This window comes from Emys orbicularis, chromosome 24 (assembly GCF_028017835.1).
Source record: "Emys orbicularis isolate rEmyOrb1 chromosome 24, rEmyOrb1.hap1, whole genome shotgun sequence".
Classification (NCBI taxonomy): domain Eukaryota; kingdom Metazoa; phylum Chordata; order Testudines; family Emydidae; genus Emys; species Emys orbicularis.
Window position 1 is genome coordinate 13,792,445 of NC_088706.1, and position 24,686 is coordinate 13,817,130.

The window sequence follows — 24,686 nt, forward strand, 5'->3', positions numbered from 1 at the left end:
CTTTCTCTTCTACCCTCCCGCTCCATTGGCAAGAGCAACTCTGCTCTCCTGTTCCCGCAGGACCTATGCGGGGCGGTGGTGGGTGAGTGGGGTATGCCGTGTTTGTACCAGCAGGGAACTGATGTCCACTGGCCAAGCTTTTCAGAAGTGACTGGTGATTTTTGGGTGCGCAACTTGAGACACCTTAAAAGAGCCTGAGCTAATAACTATACATAGAGACTAGCCGGGGCCCCAGCGGAGCGCTGCGGGGCAGCAGCCTGCTGAGCCGGAGACTTGGGGCGTGTGGAAGGAACAGCAAATGAGACCAAACCCTTCCACGCTCAGCATTGCCTCCTCCTGCAGGGTGACTCAGAACTTACCTTTCCGCTGCCACCACCTGAGCCAGGCTGACTGCTTTAGGAGTTTCGTCAGTGCCATCTTCTACGTGGGCAAAGGGAAACGCTCCCGACCCTACAGCCACCTCTACCAGGCCCTAACTCACTACAAGGGTGGAAAGAAGCAGGTAACTGGGCAGGGGAGTCCTAAAACAAACTGCCACTAGGTGGCGATAGGCCCTAAACTAGACTTTTCTGCTCTGCCCGAGGTTTAAAACCCACATTTAACACAAGCTCTGTACAGATGATGAGATCAGTGTGAAGCTGGAGCTCACTGATTTACACCGGCCCAGAATCTGGCCCAAAGCTGTTTAGTCCCCTGTGGAAAGGGGTGTGGGGATTGCATGCCTCAGGAGAGCCCTTTAACTTCAAGGTTTGCCACTTTGACTCCTGCGCCGCCTGGTAGTGACAGGAAGCTGGTACCAGCTGATGGCTGGGCGCTGGGAGCAGGCCTGCTTTGTGGATGGAACGGGCTTCGGGCTGTTACCCGGCACCATTCACATTTGCACCACTTGTCAGTGAGGGCCTGGGGAGATGGCCATCGCATGGAGAACGACCAGGAACCTGCCAGGGGACAATGAGCTGGCTGCTCCAGATCTGGCCGAGAACCAGTTGGAAAAATAAAATTGCTTGGGTTTAAACGTCTCTCGGAACGGCCCACGCCCAGTGTGTCTATCGGGATAACTCGCCTGCCCCCACCAGTGGTTTTCAACCAGTGGTCCGCAGATCCCTGGGGGTCCACAGACCGTCTAAGATTCCCAAAGGGGGCTGCACCTCCATTCAAAATTGTTTTTAGGGGTTCACAGATGAATGAAGTTTGAAAACTGCCGTGTTAGGAGGTTTGTAGTCACCATCGACTGTATGTCCCGCAGGCGTGCCCCAAAGTGCAGCACATCCTGGACATCTGGGCGGGCGGCCAGGGCGTGATCTCCGTGCACTGCTTCCAGAACGTCATCCCGGTGGAAGCTTACACGCGGGAGGCCTGCTTGGTGGATGCGATTGGTAAGGCAGCAGCAAGTGGCATGATGGTTTTGTCCTAGGTTTACACGAGCTTTCCCCCCCCAAGAGATCCTTCAAAGACGTCCCCGATCTGGCCATTCCCTCCGTAGCCCCAAGGTGACGTGGTTTAGAAGGGGAGGGGCTGGGCTCTGAGCCCACGACTGGGAGCCCCAACTCTGAAACTGAATCCCCCCCTCCATGACCTTGGGGAAGTTTTCCCAGCTCCGTGCCTCGGTTTTCCCATCTGTAAAGGCGGAATGGTGAAGACGACTTGCCTCCTAGTGGGGCGGGGAGGGTTGGCTTGTTTTTAAAGCACTTTGAAGATGAAATATTTGTTCTTGGTTTCACGTGAACCTCGGTCTACTCCTGAGCTTCTAGCCATCCCATCCTCTGAGGTCTGTGTCTTGGGGGGCTAGCTTGAACACGCCCTGTCCTATTCGTGGTGGGAAGGGGGCGGACAGGGCTGTCACTGAGCTGAACTCACTCCTGATACAAGCAGCTGTGACTCTGTTGCCCTCCATGGAAACACACCTCCTTTAGCAGCCTTCCCATGGGGCAGCCAGAGAGAAGTTTCCCGTGGCTGGCACAGGACGGGGGTGATTCCGCTGAGGGATTTGGGGGGGATCAAGCTGTGTGCTCCCCTGCTAGTGGGAACCCCCTGCTCCCCCCACCTCCTTAGTGCAGATGGCTCTAGTGAGCATGCTTCCCCTTCCAGGGTTAAAGATGCTCACCAATCAGAAGAAGGGGAATTACTACGGCGTGGTGGCGAGCTGGCCCATGAAACGCCGCCGGTGCCTGGGGATTCACATGCTGCACAGGGCCATGCAGATCTTCCTGGCGGAAGGGGAGCGGCAGCTGCGTCCGGCAGACCTCCAGATTGGGCAGTGAGGATGCTCCTCTCGCCTGGCTGGCAGCTGCAGCTCTAATCAGATGGCTGCGTATGGTGAGCCAGGGAGGTGTACGGCTCGCAGGGGGCACTGGGATAACGGAGCTCTTAGCTAGACGGGGTCTTGGAGTCATTCACCACCGGCGGCAGCTCGAGAAAAGGGCAGATCCAAGCTGCTGTGGAACTGAAGCCTGCTCCCCTCTCCCTAGAGAAGGGGGAGCATTAAACTGCACTTGGCCAACTGGCCGTGGAAGGTGTCTCCTGCCTGTCGGGGGTGGGATTTTTAATCACTGAAATGTGAATTAAATTTGTCTTTTATCTCTGCTGCTCTGAGGTTTGGCAGGAGCCTCAAGAGAAGTCCAGCACAAAGAACCCCTGGGGGGTTTACAGTGTTTGTAGCAAGCGGAATCATTCCCTAGTGTCACGTGCTGACCGGCCTGCGAGGGGCAGGGGACCTGTTAGTGGCTGCTCATGTTCTTGATTCTGTCTGTGGAATCGCGCATGGAGAATGATCTGCTGGAGAGAGGGCGCGTGGGGAGCACTACCTTTTACATACTGCTAGTTTTTGTGCTGCTTTAAGGTTTGTATTTTTTTTATTTGTCTTTCCCAAAAGAATGTTTTTTAAAAAAATAAATCACTGTGGATGGCTCTTAGCTCAGAAGTAGAAGCTTTTCAGCCTGTCTGTCTGCAGGGATCTGAACTCTCGTGTCTCGGTCCATCCCCCAGCCTCTGTTCTGCCAGGATCATTCCTCCACCCCGAAGTAGGGAGAGGTGTTGGGCTTCCCTGTGCCTTCTCTCACACATTTTAATCTCTCTGGTCCATTGTGCTGTAGCTGGTTTTCTCCCACCCCTTTGACCCGATCCGGGCTGTTCTCAGTACTAGTTCTAACAGGCTCCTTGCAGAGCGATAGGACTCCTGCCCGGCCTGTGCAACGCTCTGCTCCCTTGCAACTCAGCAAGACTCTCCTTGGGACCAGCAGTGAGGTTAACCGCTCAGAGCGGCAGTGACGGAACTGCAGCCTGTGTCCGAGCACAGAGCAGACCCTGCCCCAGGGCTGCAGGAGCTGGTCACTGGGTCAATAAAGTCACATGTGCTGAGAGTAGAATGGCTATTTACTGTATGAAATGGCACGCTCACAGGTTAGGGTTTCATCTTTAAATGGTGGATTACAGTGCACAACTTTCCTTTTGCTTCAACACAAGCAGGGTCAGGTACAAGCGGCACAGACTCCGGAATTCATGGCAACAAACACTGAAAAGAACGTGTACCACACCAGGGCACAATAACAGTCACCTCAACGCAGCGGCAAGGTCAACCCTGTGTTTCCAAGTACAACTCAGGAGGATGGGGGGGGGGGAGAGGGGGGAAGCAGCTCTTGGAGCCCAGCTGCAGGGAGGGAGTGTTAATGGTCAAATCAACCAGCCTGGCAGACCAGTGCCAGCAGCAGGCTTCCACCCCCAGGGCCCCAGCCTGCCTGGTGCTGGTGGTTAGAGACAGTTCTCTGGGAAGCTCACCCTTGCCACCTAGTGGGAGAGAACCTAAACCAAAGCATTGGCCTTTTCTCCCTCCCTCCTCACTGGAGAACAGCTCCTCCCCCCCGCCCCCATCAGTGGGGCTAGTTGAACACACCCTGCTCTAAGGGTGAGGGGAAGGGGGGGACAGGGCTGCACCCAGGTGACCCACATCCTCCTCACCCCACACCTGTGGCAGCCATTAACCCCTAGTGCTAAGGTGGTGCTGCTTGGAGGCGGTAGCATTTTACACCCACTGGTGTCAGTGACTGCACAGGGTGTGGGTAAGGAGGAATTGGGTCCAGGGCTGCTTCCTTTGCCATGGTCAATAGCTGCCCACTGCTGCCCCTGTTTTTTGGGGGGGGGGAGAGACTAGTCTGTCTACTGCAGTAAGCAGAGATTTCTTTGAGCTACAGCCACAGTGTTCTCCTATGGCTGGCTGGCGCTGCAGCTGTCCCCCAGTCTGCACTCAGTGCAAATCCACGCTCTGGCAATGGGGTTGTTACTGCACATTCCTCAGTCCAGGGTGTGTCCGACAGACCCCTCGGCGTTAGCGTTTCCGGACCCCATCAGAACTATGAACTAGAGCCAGGAGCCTGTCTGCCATTTAGTCCTTCCTCCTTGGAAGCTGCTGTGTCGTTTTCCTGCTGCTCGGGGCCAGAGCTGGCTGAGTTGCGGCTTCTCTCCGAGATGCCCCTGCAAAGAGAATCTGTCTGTAGTTTCCAGTGAGCCAGGGCTGTCTGACCCACAGCGGGATAATTTCACTGCCCACTGAAATGCAGCAGCTGTTTAATAGCAGGCAGCAAAACTGCGCACCAGTTTCAATTGGAAATGGCAGGGTTCATTTTAAGCAGGCACAAGGTAATTGCCCAGAGTGGGCCTGGGCCAGAGCACTGAGGTTAACATCCCCCTGCGCTTTCCCAACGGGCTGGGGCATCTTTCCTGACCAGTTCTACGTTTCATTCAAAAGCAAAGTGCCTCCGAGCCCCACAGCAAGAACCACCGAGGATTCGGCTTGCAAAGGGATGGGCCCGAAGGTTACGACAGGTCTATGCACATTTCTGCAGCTGGTCTGAAATAAAACATCAGAAGGCTGAAGTGCTGGGCAGTGTCCACTAAGAATGAAGGACCCAGAGGATAATAGAGATGCTGTAACGCGGGGGTCGTCCAGCCAGGTCACTGATGACGAGGGTGTCTAGATGGCATTAGTCTAGAAATTTCTGCCTCTGCAGGTTAATAGCAGCCACTTGGTCACACAGTTCACTGGAGGCAAAGTCGACTGTAAATGGAAACACGTTTTGAACCTCCTTGTAAGTCGTTAAAATTCTCATTATGAGACAAACCGGTCCGGAGAGCAGAGCACTGGGCAGGGGCCAGGAGCCAAGTCCGGCACAGCTGCATGGGTCAGGAGCCCCCGGGAGCGACGCCCTTCAGTCAGTGATCAAACCCCACTGGTTCCCGGGGAGCCGCGGGGCAGGGAGTCGGGTTGCTCTCGCATATGGTGGGCTGCCACACTCAGGCTTCCTCCCCACTAGAACCTGCTGTCTCGGGAGAGGGGTGAGGTTCTGGAAGGGCCATCGCTAGGCTTATGGCGGTTCCTGTTGTCATGTCAGAGACCCTGGGGCTGTGCTCCCCGGGGGCGAACCAAGCTCAGCAGTGGCTTTTGGCTTGGCCCACGGCCGCTGCAGTCCGTGGCAGGGCCAAGGGTGCCTGGAGCAGGCTTGGCCTTGGAGAAGTGGTGCCGTCACACAGGTGGGCGCAGAAGCCCCTCCCATGGCCTGGCACTTTGGAAGCACCTTAGCCCTGGCTGTGCAGAAGAGCAGGGGACCAGCTGCACTCAAGAGGCCCCCAAAGGTCCTTCCAGCAATTCGATCCAGCTCCAGTAGAGGATCGGCTCAGCCTCCGTTCTCAGGGCGAAGATCTGCCCTGCCCCACCCCGTTCCGTTCTCTGCAGAGTGCAGGAGCTGCTCTGTGGAGGGCTGGTTTGTATCTCTTTGGTTTCGATGCCAGAGCAGGGAAGGGAGAGATCCCTGAGCCCGGCGTGGGCTCTGGTGGCCCGGGCGATGCCACACAGGGTTGGGTGTGCAGCCATACGCCCACGAAGCGCTGTTCCTTTATGGGCAATAATCCAGCGTGGGGAAGGAGGGAGCCGACAGGCGGCCTGCACGGCTGTCCCAGCCAGGCCTCTGGCACGCAGCAGCCCCCACGCATCCCCTCACTCCTAGTAGCTGAAAATGAGGGGTGGCGGGAGACTTTTTCCTCTGCCTCTGGGTCAGTCTGGCCTGCAGCTGGACGCTGCTGTCAAAGTGGAGGGGGAGCCTCAGAGCTCAACTTTCAACGCTTCGGAGCCCCTGTTCTGCAACGGACTCAGCCCCTCCCAGACGGTGCCTGCCCCGCTGCTGGGTTTGCCAGGGTCCAGCGGAAAAGCCGCATGGACCAGGTCTGAGGGTTGTTTTTCCATAGTACTTGCATCTATAGGTACGTGACCGATTTTCTTTTGTAGTTATTCTTTCATTACTTGCAGTGTTCCCCTCCCCACACTAACCCCGGGCTAGATTACTCCACGCCCACCAGGTTTTGGTGCAAAAGGTGACGCTAACGGGGATGGACGGATGCTCGGTGTTGATGGCTAGAAGATGACGTGTCACGGCTCCCTCTCCGCTTCGCATGCGGACGCGCTCAGCTTCCGGCAGGGCTACCAAACTGCGTGCTCGGGAGCTGCTCAGCAGGAGGCTGGCGAGGAAAATGCTCTGAGGCAGGGCCTGGCCACAGTGAAGGGAGCAGTTTGGAGTCGTAGTGCATCCGGATGCAGTGTCCTTGACCTACAGTCTGACTGATCATGGGGCAGCTTCAAAATCCGTTCCCCAAGACCCTCCTCCGGCCCCATCGGTTCATGGCAGGTTGTGTGGGGAAACGGAGGGTCGTAGTGTGGATGAAGCCAGGGGAAAGGTACCTAAAGCACTGGTGGTTTAGGAGGTGGAAGGCGGGCCTGGGGGGTGCTGAGAAATAACAGGAGAGCCTGCTGCTGGACGGCTCGTCCTTTGCTGAGCCGCCCCCTCCTCTCGGACAGCTGGTGTCAAGCAGATCTAGGGGCCCAGCCCCAAGGCAGGGCAGCTAGCGGTCAGCGGGAGCCAGGCTCTAGGGCTGCTCTTCGGAGTCTGGCACCACCAGTCACTATCCCGCCTTGCTCTGCTACCAGCCAGATATGCGGTGACCAGTCCTCACTTCTCCCTGGGACAAAGCCGCACGCCATTTCGGTTGTGAGCTCCTCGGGGCAGGTACCCTGTGTCGGGCAGGATCAAGCCCACCACTGGCCCTCTGGCGAGGGGCTCCAGCTGCCCGGGGCTGGCACACGTTCAGCCGAAGCAAAGGGGGATCTAGTTGCTAAGAGCTCATGGGAAGATGCTGCCCCTTGTGGCTTTGTCCAGGGGGCAGAGCCATCCTCATCTCTTGGCTTCCCCCTTCAAGCACCCCTTTGGTGAATGGGTGGTGGGATGCTCTGGGGAGCAGAGATGCCCCTCGTGCTGTACCTAGAGGAACCGGTCTGAGCCCCTCCCCACAGTCTCGCTTCTCCACCCCCTGCCCCAAATGGGGCCATTGCATGAGAGAAATTATACTAAAAGGAAACAGGATGAAGATGCTCCAGCAGCGGCCGTGCCCTCCCAGGGAGCGCGCCCCTCGGCCAGTTTGCCCTACTCCTGCCGCCAGCCTGCGCGCGCCAGGCCCTGCAAAGACGCTCCCCTTGAAGCCATTGTGCTTAGCCGCCAGCCAGCCCAGCTTCAAATCCAGCTGTATCCAGGGAAGGAAACAGCTCCATGCGTGGGGGGGGGAGCCTTTCCACCACACCCCCCCTCTGCGCCTGCACTCAGACCCCATCTCTCTCCACGTGGAAAAGTCCCTCCCGTCAAAGCAGCACCGCAGCCGGGTCACCACTCGCTGGCTGGCTTATTTCTTCTCCACTTCTCGCCCTTCCCCGGCCGGCGTCTCGGGCTCCCACAGGAGGAACTCGTGGAGCAGGGTGTTCACCGTCTCCGGACACTCCATCATCACCATGTGACTGCCCTCGTCAATCACCTTCAGGAACGCGAGCAGCAGGATCTGGGAATAGAGGACAGGGCACAGGACGGCCATCAGGGCTTATGGAAACTGGACCAGTCGAGCTCCCAGCCAGCTGCTCCCCCTCCCTCACAGCTGGGCAGATACCAGGGCTGTACTCCTGATGGTGCAAGGAGGAAGTCTGGAGCTGTCAGACTCAATGGCAGAGCCCCTGGGGCTGAGGTCAGGCTCAATGGGCATGGACTGATTCTCTCCCCCTCCCCCCCCCCCTTTAGTCCTGGCACCCATCTCTGGGCTTATCTCGTTGGGACACAAGCTGCTGCGAGAGCCGCCCTGCCCCTGCCAGCAACACGTTCCATGCTGCTCGTCCCGGAGGAAGAGGAGATAACGCCGGGCAAGGGCAGCTGAAGGCCTCTGCCTGTCTGTTCACACGTTGGCAGGCGTCAGCCATCGCTCACGCTCCAGCTAACCTGGGGGAGCAGAGTGACCTCCAGGGAGGTGACTGCTGGCCTGGGCCGCTGGCTGGCAGCACAGGAGCCAGAGAGGAGAAGTGCCCTGAGCCCATCATGCCCTCTCTGATCAGGGGCAAGGAAGGGGGGCAGACCGTGGGGGAGAGTCCATGCCCAAGTTGACCAGCGTGTGTTGCACATGACTGTCCACACGGGGTGGCTCTGCCCCCAGGACTGCATCCAGCTGGACCCCTACTCTGCCCCTCCGCCATGGCAGCCAGGGGAGTTCAAGGGGAGGATGTTGTATTTGCACATGCAAATCAGAACCACGTTTCATCCAATGGCTGCACCAGCTAGATTGGTCTCTGTCCAATGAGAGGGCTGGTGGGGTCAGGGCACATTGCACCTGCGGGATGTGTTGCTTCCAGCCCACTCCGGGCTGAGGGGTTCTAATGGGAGGGGAGATGCCAGGGCAGGAAGCTCACTGGGGGCAACAGGGGAGAGGCAGAGAAAACCAGGCGCGATGACCCCACGGGTCTGGTCCGGCACAGCAAGACGGGGGATGCTGACTACACAGACCAACGACCTGACACCACGTAGCAAATCCCATCGCTTCTAACTCACGCTGTGCTCCTCAGCCCACGCAGGTCTGGCTGCCGGTACCGTACCTCGGCCATCCGCTGATCCTCCTCCACTGGCACAAACTTGTCATGCATGCCGTGCACCAGCAGCACCGGCACGGTGAGCTCGGCGTGATAGACCTCGTCGCCCTCCGGCCAGTACTGGCCGCTCATCATGGCCCGCAGGACGAAGGAGGAGACGTTGAAGACGTTGCCTTCCTTGAGCAGCTGCTTCTCTTTGGCACCCTGGCGAGCAAAGCCAGCCCTGCCGGGCACATGACAGAGAGCAGGGGAGAGTTAACAGCACGGCCCAGGTCAGGGGGAGCCCAGCCTAGCACAGAGAGCTGGCGCAGAAGACGCCTGGCACAGGGAGTGAGCCCGGGCGATGGGCTGGGGAGGGAGAGCTGCCGTTTGCCTGCTGGGCAGACAGACTGACTGTGTCTGGGTAATGGCAGAGCCCAGATGATCTCCCCCTGCATGTCTCCGGTCAGCTGGAGCCGGGCCCCTCTTGGGGCTGCGAGAGGCTGGGCTGGCCCCTGTCATGGGTGCATACTAGCCCCTTCAGATGCCGTGCTCAGCGGGACAATAGGTGAAGCTGTGCAATAGGGGGGTGAGAAGCAGATGTGGGGAGCTGCTGCCAGATGTGGCTGCCCCTTGTCCTGGCACATCCCCAGTGCTGCCTCTGCCCTTGCTGGTACGGCCCGTCATACCGAGCGGAGGTGGGGGCAGCTTTTCATACCCCTCTGCAAACCTCTCCCTCCCCAGGGTTAATTTGCTCCAGCAACAGCTGTCAGAAGAGTTGGCAACTCACTTGAGGAAGCTCCAGGCCAGGCAGGGGGACAGGCAGTGAAGGACGCAGGTTGGCATGTTGAAGATGGAGCACAGGCTGGGCTCCAGCGCGGTGGGGCCGCCCCCGTTGATCATGATCACCTTGTGGACCAGGTCCGGGTACTCGTGGGCTAGGAAGGTGCAGAAGGAAACCCTGCAAGGAGGAGACGGGACATTTATCTGATTGGGCTCCCCACACACCGCTCTGCTGATCGCCCTTAATCCTCCCCTGCTAATCCAGTCCTACTGGAAACATGCGGGATGACCAAGAGCCGAGGAACCCCAATATCACTGCTCCAGCTTGTACCATTTCCTTTGCCTGGGACGCGTTCTGAGCCCCAGGGCGGGCGGGAGGGAGTTGATCGGTTTAGTCCCACACCTGAACTCAACCTTCCCTGGGGAGCTGCTAGGCCATCTCTACTCCATAATTACTGGGGTCTGAATCACACTGACGCTTCAGAGCTGGGCCAGGGATGGCCTAATCCTCGCTGCACTGCAAATCAATCATCAGACAGCACGGATGAGAGTGTCCATCGCACAAGGACCCGGGTGGCGGCGGGGGAGAGGGGTTCACCTCTGATCTACTTCAGAGCCAAGATCCCTTCATGTTCTACAGCGGCCTTTCAAACCTAATCCCCTTTCACTCCCCGGCTCTGAGCCAGTCTGTCTCCTCTATTCTCGTCCACGCCATTAAATACCTCGGGGGGCTGCAGCGAGGGCCTGCTCCTTTCCAAATGCCTGCTCCCGCCCTGCTCTTCGCACTGCTTAACTGCTGCCTAATTGACTTTCTTGGACTTACTGCTATTTATAGGGCGCCCTCCCCCTTGCAGGACAGGTCATCAGCGCTGCTTGGGAGCAGTCACTGCCCCTTCGGCAGCCTCCCCAGAGGTCACAGGTGGGGGTCTGTGTGCAGCCTGGCTTCCAGCATTAGAGAGCGGAGGGGAGATGGTACTGATCATAAGTGAAATGAGGTTTCCAGGCCTCAGTTTAGACTAGTGGGTGACCAGACAGCAAGTGTGAAAAATCGGGACAGGGGGTGGTGGGTAATTGGCACCTATCTAAGAAAAAGGCCCAAATATGAGAACAGTCCCTACAAAACTGGGACATCTGGTCACCCTAGTTTCGACGCTGGTAGCTGATGCATATTGGTCCTGCCCGGAAAGCAAGAGCTGGTGGGATGAGCTGCCTGGCTCTGCCTCACTGCCAGGAGCACTAGGGCTGCAAGTGAGTGGCCGGGAGCCCCCGGGGCAGGATCGAAGCTGGACAGGCCAAGGGGGTGGGAACGAGCTACAGAAACGTTCAGGTGCGGTTTCCCAGTTCCAACCCAGATCAGGTCTGCCACAAGCCCTTTGTGCGATGAGGTGGCTGGTCTCAGCTCAGGTGCCTTCAGCACAGGACTTTCACCCCACCGGCCACTCTCCAGCCCTCTCGTCCATCGGAGCTCTCAGCAGAGAGGCCAAGGACGGGAAGCGCCCTCCCCTGCGGGTGAAGCACATGCTGTGGGGAGCCTGCGCAGGCTCCTTTCGCTCCCTGGGCAGCAGTGAAAAGGGGGAGCGGAGCTGACACTCTGGCCAGCCAGCACGGCACAGCCCCCCAGAGCGCACATTTAGGGCCTGTGATCTGGGGATGCAGACTGAATCCGCCTGGGGGTAGGGATCATGCACCAGTTGACAAGAGGCAGCAGGAGATGCACTGGGCTTTGCTGCAGCTGCGGCTGGGTTTGCAGAGTTTCCTCCCAGATTTAAGAACCAAATAAAAAATAATAATCAAGGGAGCAGGAAGGAGGCTGACCACTCCCAGCCACCCCCAACAGAATCACAGACAAGGAGCCCGCTGGGGAGAAGCTATCATTAAAGAGACAGGCCACACAGCTACCCTACCGATCAGAGCCAGAGCGACAGAGGTCTATTTGCATTACTGCTTCCTCTGGCTGTAACCTGGGCTGCTAGTTTCCTTGACGGGACAACGGGCCAGCTGCATGCGGGGCTTTCCCCACCTTCCAAAGGGCCAGTCCAGGAGTGGCCCAGTGGTGTGATCCAGCTTGATGGGTGGGTGGGCCATGAGACCGGATGGACCGATCTGGAATTGAAAAACCTCTAGTCCTATCATCTTTCTTTCAGCGGTGAGTCCTGGACCCACACGGTGTGTTGAGAGACCCATTCACTAGGGAAGACTATGCTGGGGTGGGGAGTTACCCGCCCCAATCTCTCCCCTCCTGGGCACCCGCCGTGCCAGCCTCTCTGCCGCCCGCCAGTGCCTTACCCATACGAGTGGCCTATCAGGATGTTCCTCTTCTTTGCATATCGCTTGAAGACGGCCCTCATGTCCTCGGCCAGGGCGTAGAAGGTGTAGGCAGCCGCGATCTGAGGGGCGGAGCTAGAGCCATGTCCGGCCAGGTCCGGGGCCACCACCTCATAGCCCAGCTTGCTGAAGAAGTCCAGCTGCTCCTTCCAGATGTCCAGGGAGCCGCCCACGCCGTGAATGAAGAACAGCACCACGTCGCTCTGCGTCCCCTTGCAGCTGCTGATCTGCTTCTTGCAGTCGATGTTGACGACCTTCTTGGGCTTGCGCTTCCGGCGCTTGCCGGGCGCTGGAGCCTGCTGGGCGCTGGAGCCCGGGTTGGCAGCGGTGCCCTGGGTGCAGGCATTGCCGGCAACGTCCGAGAGCTCCAGTTCCATGGTGCTCTGGGGCTCCACAGGGCCGTTCTGGCAGTGCAGGAGCTCGGAGCGGATGGCATCGCCCAGGTTCTCGATCACCAACTGCCCATTGCGGTAGAGGGTGATCTTGCGCTTACAGTGCACCACACCCCACTCGGGCCCCTCCTCAGGCCCCTCCTTGGACTGGCGGGTGGGCAGGGTGTGTTTCACCCGCAGGACCCTCCCAGGCTTCACCTCCAGGAAGCTGTAGCCGTCGCTGGACTCAACGCTGTCCACGGGCCCCACCGCATTGGTTGTCTTGCCCATCAGGCAACACATGATCCCATCGGCGATACTGGTCAGCATGATGCTTCCTGGGAAGGGGCGAAAGGCAGGCCAGAAGGAGAGCTGTTAGCAAGGAGACCGACTCCCACTGAACCCATCCGCTCCCCCGGGGCTCCCGTCTGCAGCGGGGTGTGACTCAGCTGAGGATCTGGCCTGTCTCAGGGCAGGAGAGCCAAGCAGCCGAGTGGGAGCAGGACACGACTGAGTCTGGTTCTTCTCTGCCCTGCACTGTGTGTCCTCGCTGTGCAGAGGGAGTGGGATATGCTGGCGTTGGGCTCTGTAGCACGTCACCCCCCCCCCCCCCGAAGTGCAAGCAGCGGGGAATCAGGCCACTGCAGCCAGAGCTCTTTGTCACCCTCGCCCGAAATCAGAAGAAAGAAATCCCCAATGTGGCCCCAGGGGGCCTGATTCTGCTCTTACTTACACTGGTGTGAATCAGCAGGAAGTCGAGCCAGAGGAGTCGCCCGGGGTTAAATGAGATCAGAATGGGGCCCACTGGCTCTGGGCAATGCGCATTTCTCCTGCTTTGGAGATGGTAAGTGCGGAGTGTTAGCACAGATGCCCCCTGGCAGAGACACTGCAAATGCCCAGATGGGGCACTGGCGACGTGACGCAGACTGAGTCTCTCCTCGTGCTACTGGAGCGCCAGCAAAGTCACCTCAGGGAAAGTCAGAGGAGATTCAAGTCCCGTGAACGGTGTCAAAAACAGAACCCCGGTGTCCTGACTCCCAAAACATAGTACCAGCCCCCCCTTCGCTGCTGCAGCCTTCCTGCTGCCCAGGTCACCAGACACATGCTTTGCAGGCGATTGAGAAATACCCTTTGATTTATCTAGTCCCCTTTCCTCAGGACTCCTGGGCCTGACTTGCTGAGTGGCTGTGGATAAGTCCCTTCCATTGATGGCCACTGTGATTAAGCAAGTCGGGTGTGACGCACAGCCAGCCCGGCTGGAGAGAAACTCAAGTGGCAATAAACCAGCGTCTAGATAGCAACAGTCCTTGGCATCTCACAACCACCCACACTGGCAGAGACAGGCTCCAGAGGAGATATGCATCTAAGTCACCACACACACACACATGCTAATACTACTCCTTTGCTCTTGCCTAGCACCCACACACCCCCAAATACTTTACAGACACACTCGTTAATCAGAACTTACAACAAACATGGGAGGAGAGGAAGATTATTACGGTCATTGGCACAGAGAAGGGATTTACCTGAGCCCACAGGCCAGGCTGGGCCCAGCTGGCAGTTTAAACCTGAAACATCCCCACCCTCTGAGGAGGGGCCGATTCTGCTGAGAAAGGGTTAAGTGGGTTCTGGACAGAAAGAAAGCGAGCGAGGATCTAGGGTGTGGGCTGAGCAGGCCTGAGGGAGGAACAACAGGTGTAGCCAAGCCTGAAGGGAAGGCTTGAGCTGGAATTTAGGTTACTGCTAAAGCCAAATCCCAGGCAGGGGCGAGTTTGGAATGCGGGCTGGGAAAGGAACCTGCTCGCAGAGCCAGACAGCAAGGGGAATGTAAATGTATTCTGTGACACGCAGTTCCATTGCTGCTTCTGACGAATCACCCTCCCATCCCTCCACAGACACCCCTTCCCCTCACCCCGGTAACACGCACACCTTTGCTATCCCCGCTCAGCTCTGAATCAGCTCAAACTCTCAGGGAATCATTTAAATCAGATTCTTCAACTTTTGCCAACAAAGAAACGCCCAAAGAAGAGCACATTAAAAAAAATCTACATTTGAAGTCTGGCCCCGAGTTAGCCGCTAAGGAAAGGCAGCTACCACCACCAACATATCTAGATTTGAATGGTCTGAATAACGCATCTCCTGTCAAAACCACCAGTACAAATATTGGGAGCTTGAAATGACAGGGAATGGAGTTGGAGGGTTTAATTACAGTCATTCCATAAACCAAGTCTGAAAACCACGTGGAAGGGGAGTTTGCGGGAGGTGTAATTGTGGCCCCTCTTCCTCAGGGGGCGGGAGGCATTCTTACTGGCGTCCCAGCCTCGCACCAAGGACCAGACCTTAGAACTTGAAGGCCCAGCTGAGGATACAGATCAGTGAGAGACCATCCTGGTCCGGGCCACCCCCAGTAAGAGGACCCAGGCCAAGCTACGACATCTGCCTTCACCATCCCAAACCAGCGAGAGCCTGGATGGGGCCTCTCAGCCTGTGAACTCTCTGGAGCAGGGCCCATTTGGGCATTGCTGGTGTGTAACAGGGCAACCTGCCAGCCTGCGACACCTGCCTGGGCTGTGGGACTGAAAAGGGGGAAAGCCCAGCTGAGAGCTGGTTGGAGAGGAGGGTTCCTGCAACCTTGAGACTCCAGGTGGGAAGCCCGAGTCACTTCTCCCCAGAGAGGCTTCTGCAGGGAAGAGACTGCGGCCAGGTGGGGCTGGGAGTGGACTGACGAAGATCCCAAGTGGGGTGGAAGAACTCTTGTTTGGGTGGACTCTTGCTGGACTTTTGTTACCCCAAAAAGGGGCCTGGACCCTGAGAGTGACCCTGCTGGAGGGCTGAGAATCCCCGGGAGGGATGGAAAACCCTGGTGAGGAGAAACCGGAGGCAGGGACCATAGAGCCCCCCTGGCCATGAGGGGGTGCTCTGGAGGGGCACTGCCTGCGTAGAGGGGCCCTGATCCTGACCAAGGCCTCTGGGCACAACCTATTAAATACCAATAGGGGATGGGATGTGGCGACTTGCCCCTGCAGCGCGCTGGTTCAAAGGCAGCCCAGGTTGGCAGGGGCTGACAGACGTAACCATTGGGTGGCCCCTATGTGAAATGAGGTGGTGGGTCTGAGTTTAATTGGCACTACATGCCCCCGCCCCGCTGGCTGGCCATTCTCAGTGGGGAGGCCAAGGGTGAAATAAGTCCTGGAGACTGGGCTCCTCTCTCGCCCCAGGGGTGGCTCTTCCAGCTCAGCGCTGAGACATCAGCAGGATCGGTAGAGGGGACACTTGCCCACCACTGTCCCAGTTCTGTGAAAAAGCAGGTGACTTCTAGCTCCAGGGCTGCCAGTTTGCTCAACATCCAACTGTGTCAAAATCTAGCCGCTGTGAGCCAAGGTGACTGCGAACATCCCGGCTGCTGCCAGTCAACAATGCGCTGGGGAACAAAAGCAGCAGCGCTAGCATCCAGATCCCTGGCCCCATGCGTCTCTGGAGCAGGGTCTCCTATTCCCCCCTGCCCCCAGCTGGCTCGCCAAGACAACAGTGGCCGTTCCCGTGTCCCAGTTAGACACAGAGCTGCTTTCCCCATAGCGCCCTGCAATGCTGCGACATCCAGGAGAAACAGCCCATCCTATGCAAGTACTGGACGCTGGAGTCATGTGTCTGAGGGCTGCAGTAACACTACTGCCAGCTGTAAGGTGCTGGTTCTTTACTGAAGAATACTCATGTCCTCATGTGTCCTCACCAGAGGTCCCCATGGTTGCAGGAATGAGTCTCAATCCAGGCTTCTGGATCAGAAACTGCCGGGGTTGCTGTGTGTGCTGCAGCATCTTTGTGTCTGGAGAACTCTTCTGCCAGCCTGCGTCCCTCCTCCCGCCCGTCCGCAGTGGGCACGTGGGCCAAGCCAGTGGCCATGAAGAGCAGGAGGCACGGGGAATCCAAGCGATGCAGAGTCAGGGTTACAGGGAAAGCTGCAAAATACTTGTGCAACAAGCTTTCAACCCAATGCACAAATGTGGGGTAGGAAGGGAGGGAAAATGGCCAAGGTCACAGCAAAGGGTTCAAAAAAGAACTCGATAAATTCACGGAGGACAGGTCCATCAATGGCTATTAGCCAGGCTGGGCAAGGACGGTGTCCCTAGCCTCTGTTTGCCAGAAACTGGGAAGGGGCGACAGGGGATGGATCACTTGGTGATTCCCTGTTCTGTTCATTCCCTCTGGGGCACCTGGCACTGGCCACTGTCAGAAGACAGGATCCTGGGCTGGATGGACCATTAGTCTGACCCAGTCTGGCCATTCTAATGTTCTGTTCAAACCTGCTCTGATCCCCCAGAGACGTCGCCTGCACCTGTCTCGAGGAGAGCTGGGGTGACTTCAAGCCAGGGACTCAGCTCAGTGTGTGTAGCTATGGTGTGTGGGTGGGGGGGGGCATTTTGGCACCAGTAAGATGGATACATGGGAGAATAGCTCCTAGCTGCTGCGGCACTGGGATGCTAGATTGTGCACTGGGGGGAAATTCATGCCAGGGCAGGGAGACAGCAAAGTTAGGCTCCCATGGACCGAAGAGGAACAGAGGCCTTGTGGGTTTTAAGTGATACCTGGCCCCTCTGCACAGGGGTCAATTTCACCCCATATGCTTGGAGATCTGAACTCAGTGCAATAGCACCAGCGTAGCCGCCCTCAGTGCAATGAGCTCATACTAGCCATGCGCTCAAGTCCTGCAACCTGCCGCTCTAGGAGGTGGGCCAGGGTCATTATCCCTGTTACTGATGGGGAAACAGGCCCAGCGAGGTGGTAGGACCTTGCTCAAGGGGCAAAGCAGGGAACAGAAGCTGGGAGTTCCTGACACCCACTCGAATGCTTAGCCCTCCAGATAAAACAGTAGGTCAAAGGATCATCCCCACTGTTGGAAGAAGGACGAGGGGGATGGTGTCATACGGTGAGATGGCCCTTTGAGGGGGCGTGGCTTGCACCCCACCTGTGACTAATTAGCTGCCTCCCAGGTGAATAGTCTGAGGCTCAGGTGATAAGATTCAGGTCACCTGGTCCTTGGCTAAAAGGCTATCAAGCAGCCAGCTGGGAGTGAGCCAGGCCAGCCCCTGTGGAGAACAGGACCAGGTTTAGCTGCTGGATTTCTGTCAAACTGTTGGTAGTGGAGAAGCAAAACCCAACGCCGAAGAACAGGGACTGAACTGCTGCTGTTGGATGCACTGGCTTACAGGTGGGTGTTTGGTGCGTGTGGAGGGAGGCTGTTCCATGCAGATGGGAACAGGAGACGGAAGCCCAGAGGGTGAGATGAAGAGCTCGTCTATTACCCAAGTTCATCTGTAATCTGAATGTCACCAGCAGTTACAGAGGGGATCCTGGGAACGTAACCTGGGTCAGAAGTGACTCTGACTGGCACAGCACAGAGACCCACCATCCCCGCAGAGAGAGGCCCCAGGGCCCAGGTAAAGGATCCACACCCAGATATCTGTGTCGACCTGACCCCCTCCCTGCAGGAGTCAAACTAGTCCGGGGCCAGGCAGCCCGTAGGACGCAGTCCCTGCAGGGGGGCTCGGGAGATCCCCCCTCCCGCTGGGCAGGTTGAAGTGCATTTCTTATTTACCAAGCCAGGCTGGTGCGTGAATTATTGATGCTGATGGGCTGTTAGGGCAGGAGAGCACAGCTGGATCCATTGCTGTGCAGAGGGGGCTGGTTGTTGAGAGCTCCCCCCGCCAGTCCCCGCCAGCAACTAATGCCTGCACTTACTGCCAGCCAGAGAGCAAGTCCCTGCAGAATGGAGGGAGGGAAGCGCATGCTTCCAGCAGGGAATTAAGCATATAAATTCCAGCAAGGCTGTCAAGAGCTGGCCACTTCGCTCCACCAACGCACTTCAAACCCACCCGCCGGCAGGATGACAAGAGCTTTGTTCACAGACGGCAGGAGAAGGAATTAGTGCAATCAAAATAAATCCTGGGGGACAGGTGGTCTCGTGGTTGGACCAGGGGGTTGAAGTCAGGACTCCTGGGTTCTGTTCTCAGCTTTGGGTGAGGAACAGGTGCTGGAGGGCAAAGCAAGGGACTCTGCCTCAGGACTCCTGGGTTCTAGACCCATCTGCAGTCTCCCACAGCTAGTTGTTTAACCAAGCTGAAGATAACGACCCAGCCCTGCCTCCCAGCAGGGACTGGTGTGGCTACACAGGTTCATCTTTGTAAGGGACCGGGAGGCCTTTGACTGGAAGGGAGGAGAGGAGCAGGGGGTGACTATAAGCTCGAGGGAAGAGATCGAAAACTTTTTTACATGTTGGATCCTGTGCTCTTCTGCCCGTAATGGCCTTGGCATTGCATTACAGACCCCCCCCAGCACCCCGCACGCCATCCAGACTGTATCAGCCATCCCCCACGCCACAGGGGCTCTGACAAAGAACATCCAAACACGCTCAATGGAGAATAAAACTTTCATCCATCAGAAATAACCTTCCCCCTCCCAGTGCCAGTCCAGAAGCTCTGATACCACGACGCTGGGCGCGGTACAAGAATCTGAGTGGAACAGACTAGATGTGCCAGATGCCAGCTCAATATCAGCAGCTAGTCCCAGTAAGTGGTTTTGCCCAATCGGTCCCCAGCACAAGTGACCGGTCCTGGGGATTTCTCACCTCAAGGGCAGCCTGTTTACTTCACGCAGCTCATCTGAGCACCAGTTCCCTTAGCAAAGTCAGACGGTTTATGCAAGGGGAGTTTCCTGTCAATTCCCTTCTTCCTTTTGGGATAAGTAGCTACAATTCAGTTCTCTCCAAGCTCTGAAATCAAGGCTCAGAAAGTGGAAACCCCCACACATATGCCATGTAACAATCTGGACAGTGAAATGTACCAACAGGACTTGACATGTTGTCTCACCACAACTTCCTCCTGAATTCCTGACATCATGCCATTAGCCTGGATTGTGAACTCCCCATTGGTCAGGGACTGACTTACTGGTACCATGCCCAACACAACGGAGCCCAGACACTGGCTGAAACACACACACCCCGCCCCCTGGCGGGGCCACAGTCCAAATAATAAAACCATGGGGCCGCAGGTTTAGTTTTACCATATTTTAGCTTGTGCCTGATACAAACACACGTGCACACCATCTGCCAAGATCCATAATACACAGCACAAGTGTGTACGTGTTCCTTAATTCCTGAATTATATCCTGCAAAGATCATCCAAGGTACAATGTGCCCGATTCACTGGTACTTGTGTCACCTGTGCAAAGCAGGTGCATGCTGCTACCCGATCGGAATGCACGGGGATCACTGACGGTGCAAGGTAAAGGAGAATCAGGTCCCACGTCTAAAGCTGCCGCGTCCCTTTGCTATCATGTCCGTGTTAGCAGAACCCATGCGTCCCAAGGGGACACATTAAAACCTGCCTCCTGTCAGGGTGACAGAGCATATAGCATAAGCTGCTGGACCCAAGGGCTCTGCTTTGTGCACTGAATACAGCAGCACCTCCAGTGGCTCCTGGCCCTCAGAGTCATGGAAGTGGATAACTGGACCCTAAGATCAGAGGGGTAGCCGTGTTAGTCTGGATCTGTAAAAAGCAACTGAGTCCTGTGGCACATTAAAGACTAACAGATGTATTGGAGCATAAGCTTTCGTGGGTGAATACCCACTTCGTCAGACGCATGTAATGAATCCTGGGTCAGGCCCAGGTTAGTCCACGTCTCTGCCCCAGCGAGGAAGAAGACACCAGTGGAGGCATTAGAGAACTTACCCTGAAAGCAGTCAGCGGGTCTCTCTCTTCCCATCACGTGGTAGAGCGGCTACTGCAACCCTCACACAGGCCAGGCAATGTCAAGCCAGTGCCCTTGTGCTGTGATTTCTGGACCCAGCTGAGTTCATGTCTGGGCGTCCTCTGCTCCCCAGCGCAGACATGCCTGAGGGGCACCCGTGCAGGATGCGGCACAATCCCTAGAATGCCAAGATCTTTCTGGCAGCTTCCTAATCCTTGTAACTGTTAATAGCTGCACTAAACCAGCTTGTGTCATCCACCCCAGTTCTTTTTGCTCTTAAAGGGACAGCCCCTTCCCCGGCTGACACAGCAAACGGGAGTCAAAGCAGGAGACTTCCCAGCATATGAAAAGAGGGGTCAGTGGGGTTAAACATGGGAATAACTTGGGGAAATTTTGGGGGTGGAGCCAGCAGCGTAAACTTGTTCTGCTGACCCCCATTTTCAAACCGTTGGTGGATGGGGCACCACCAGGATACTGAGTTCTAGTCTCATCTCTGCCACTGATCTGATGTGTGACCATGGGGGCAGATCATGTCTGCTTTCTATGCCTCAGTTTCCTCATCTGTAGTAGCCTTGCAAAGTGCTTTGAGATCTATGGATGAAAAAAGTCAATGCAGGAGCTAAGCTGTATTATTGAGGATCAGATTTAAAGGGAATTTTGTCCAGCTGTTTTAAGGTCCCCTGCCACAGTCGGTGTCTTGTGACCAGCAGGGGGTCAGTTCTGTCCTCCCACTAGGTCAAATACCTTTGGAGGGAGTTGGGGAAACTTCTTCTCTTTTGATTAAATGCAAGTCAGGATCCTTACAAACATGGGAACAGCGACCACAAATTGACCGAAAACAAGCTGAGAAACACCTGTGTCCTATAGAAATACATTAACCAACACCAGAGGTCAGTCAGCACTGCCTGGCGCCTTCGGCACTTGTCCCACCCGGGGCCAAGCAGGTTTAACAGCCTACTACACAAAAGAGATGATAGCTTGCTGCACTCAGCTGCAGGACGAAGAGGAATCGGACCCTCTTTCCTTACCTGACCAAAGGCAAAGGGAGATGCGTACACACCTTCGCTTGTTGGGAAAGGACACACCTTGCCATGACATGGCACTCAGCTATCCAGAGCCGGACTGGAACCCCCAGCTGGGAGAAGCCCTGACTGCCTTTATGATGAGCAGGAGACACTTTGCTCCGCAGTGCTGCAGGTAGTATTGGCCTGCTTTGGAAGACAGGCAAGTTGGTGCCAGACTTGGGCTGGTGACCAAGGCCCCATTAGAAGAGTTAAATGGACACTTTGCACCAAATGTCTCGCCTGGCACAGGCCTGGGCCCCTGTCAGAGCAGAGGACGGCGTCTGAGCTTCTGAGCAGTGGAGGCAGCGGTGAGGTATTGTCTGAGCACTTGCTCCAGGGCAAGATGGGATTGCAATTGCCACCCTCGCCCCTGCAACAGCGCTGCAAGGAAGCTGGTGCAGGACAATGTGGGCATGGGGGAAACGAGACTACCCCAGGGGGCCGGGAAGGACTGGCCACAGCTCCAAATCTGGGCTTTGTTATGGAAATGAAACGGCAACTAGCCCCTTGGCCAGGAGTCAAGGGCTGAATGGGGCCCGAGCTCCCCACCTACCCCAGAAGGGGGCTGCCAGGGCAGGGCAGAGGGCCCTGCCTCAGAGAAGCTAACTCTGCCACTGCCCATGCTGACCCTGCTCTGAGGGTAGAGAGGCTGTGGTCTCCAGGCAGCATCGAGCCCAAAGGGTTAATGGTTCAAGCCCTGTTCTCATGCACCTCTGGTTCTGTTTGTTTGTTCTGAATACAGACAATAATTAGCGTAACTGCCTTTTAATTAAATGAGCCCTCTGAATGAGAGCAGCAGATCCCACAGACTGGCCTCCCTTCCCCCTGGCACAGCGGAAACCGACTGCCTCGTTCTGCCTTTGGCTCACTTGGCTAAATCCTCACTCACCCCTTTGGTTCACCAGGCTGCAGGCTTAGTAGCCTGGCTGGGAGACAGAAGAGGCCCATCGGTACCAGGGTCACTTTGAGGAGAGTTTGCCTAGGCTGCTCAGGGGGTCACTGGGGAAACAGAGATTTCTGGAATGCCCCTATAGAATATATACCTCCCCTGACCCCAAATAAATCCCTCTCATTCTGCCCTTTCCTCCCCTCCCTGTGAGGCTCTCCAAGCCATTTACACACTTGAATTTTCACAATACCCCTGTAAGTAGGGTATTATCGCCCCAGTATTACAGACAGGGAAACTGAGGCATGGGATGGGGCAGTGACTTGCCCCAGAGGTCACATGGTGATTCAGCAGCAGAGCCAGGACTATAACCCCGAAGTCCTGACTCCAAGCCCGCCGCTCTAACTGCTACAAGTGCTCCTGCCACCCTCAGTCTGGCTCTGGATTTCTCCCCTTCCTGCCCTCTCTCCCCCATCCCTCTTTGCAGTGTCCGTATGTTATTCATCTCTCAGTGATCCTCTTCTCCTTCCTCTCAAGACCAAATGCCATCAGAAGGAAGTTAATAAGGCCTTTGATCTGGCAGCGCAGGACTGCGGCTCTCAGCAAATACTAATGGATAGGCTGAAGCGGGAGCGGAGCGGCTAAACGGATAAAGCGTCTCCTTCCCGCCTGCATTTGCTGCGGCTGAAGAAACCTGCTTTTCACAGGCTGAGCTGATTTCTTAAACGCTTTTGCAAGGCTGCTCCTTCCACTGCTGCATGGATCCCGCCGCTTAGTCACACACACACATTCGCTGCCCTCCTGCTGACACTGTCTTCCCCATGGCCAAGATGGTGTTCACAGCTCCTCCACCGGGGGCAGGGGGGAAGGAACCGTCTGGACCATTTTACCTGCCCAGGCACAAACCCTACTTGGCCTCCCTCCCTTTCCCGTGAAGATGGATCAGGAAAGCTGGGGAGGTCTCCCTTGCCCATCAAAAAAATTTACTCTCCCAGGCAAGCAGATTTTTGCAAGGTTGCACACATGTGTATGAGCCAACCCCCACTCTCTTCAGTTCCCCTGCAAAGCAAGGAGAAGCTGTGACCATCAGGCTGAGCAAGACCCTGACTTCCTCAAGAGGAAAGGAGTGCTGAGCCTTGCCTCTGACTTGCTCCTAATGGACAGAGGGCAGTGCTCAGTCTTACCCATCCCTCCCTTCAACAGGTCTCTGCGTGATCCTGGCCCCCAGGATGCCAGATTCCCTACAGCTGTTAGTGGGTTACAGACAGAAATCCTCCCTTCCCAGTGCTCCCCACCCCCGCTGAATTGGATCTCCTGGGAGTTGGGATCATTGATCACTGAGCCTGTCCAGAAGAATCCTGCTGTTGCTTCTCTAGTTCCTTTCATACACGGATCTCAGAGCACTTTGCAGACATTCATTAATGCAACTTTACTCACCCACCACCTCCCAAGAGGTCTGTACTACCCCATAGTACAGCTAGGGAAACCGAGGCACGGAATTTACACCGTGAGTCAGGAAGAGAAGTGAGACCCGATCACAGGAAGCCTGCCTGCCAGCTCGCTGCTCTAGCCACGGGGTGACACATGCTGAACGAATAACATGGCTATTACATCAGCTGCAGAGAAGAAATAAATCCAAGGGGTGGTAGAAATGGGAGTTTTCAGCAGTTCACTACAGGGACACTTACTCACTCACATGGGGCTGACCTGCTCAGCAGATTCGGGGGTAGGGCGCTCAGTCCTGCCCACCTTCTCTCCATATTGCCAGTGGGGCTCTAATCACGATTGAGAGGGACCCCTACTGAAAACCCCAGGAACCAAATCATCCAAAAGCTTCCAAATCCCTCCCCACACATCAGAGTGAAGACAGGATGACAGAAACCGAGGCAGAGCTTGTCTATTTCACAACCTGCTGAGACAGCCCTTGGAAGATTTTCTCCCTAATTCTTCCCATTGTGCTGGGTGCCTGACTCCCACCTGGCAATGCTCAGCGTGGGACAGCGCTCAGCCATCAGCCCTGACAACCGGCAAATTAGCACAGCTGCAAAGCCAAGAGTCAGCTAAACTCAGCCTCTAATGAGGCTGGACTGCGATATGAAAAGGCAGAACGGAAGGAAGCTGGGTGCAGTGCAGGGATTCGTGGTCTGGAAGGAGACCCCCTCGGCCTTCTCTGCACTAGCCTCTTTCCTAGATTCTCTCCCTCTTGCACTGCTCATACCCTACTGAAATGGTGGGAGGATTAGTGTAGCCAGAGCTGCAGTATATTTAAACCACATGCTCAGAGGTGGGCTACAGGATACAGTGCTTATAACGCCAGCAGGAGCGTCCCTATTAGGGTTCCCAATGTTGCTGGTGCCAGTGGGGCTGAAGCAGTGGTAGCCATGGTTGTGCAATCTTTGCTTAGATTTCCCTAATAGAGCCAGGGCCCATGAGCGATGGAGTCAGTCTCAGATATCTCCCTGGAAGATGACTCCACCATCCTTTCCCTATTGCAGAATCTTCCATTTGAGAATCTCCAAGCCCTTTGCATGCTTTAAGTTGCACATCACCCTTGTAAGCAAGGCATCAGCCCCCATTTTACAAATGGGGAAACTGAG

General features: G+C 56.4%; 1 protein-coding gene across 1 annotated transcript; it reads right to left on the minus strand.

The window, feature by feature from the left end:
• Positions 1–7,716: 7,716 nt before the first annotated feature.
• Positions 7,717–20,154, minus strand: ABHD8 (abhydrolase domain containing 8). The gene is made up of 5 exons (XM_065422292.1): positions 20,121–20,154; positions 11,987–12,734; positions 9,708–9,878; positions 8,945–9,161; positions 7,717–7,869 (listed from the first exon to the last, which is right to left on the minus strand). The coding sequence occupies exons 1-5, from the start codon at positions 20,152–20,154 to the stop codon at positions 7,717–7,719; spliced, it is 1,323 nt and encodes a 440-aa protein (XP_065278364.1).
• Between the last annotated feature and the right edge of the window lie 4,532 nt (positions 20,155–24,686).

Coding starts and splice junctions, on each gene's coding strand:
- ABHD8 (XM_065422292.1), bottom strand. CDS start 20,154: ATGGGAAGAGAGAGACCCGCTGACTGCTTTCAGG. Junction 12,735..20,120: donor ACCCGCTGACTGCTTTCAGG/GTAAGTTCTCTA, acceptor GCCCCTTCCCAG/GAAGCATCATGCTGACCAGT. Junction 7,870..8,944: donor AGGATCAGCGGATGGCCGAG/GTACGGTACCGG, acceptor CTCTATTCCCAG/ATCCTGCTGCTCGCGTTCCT.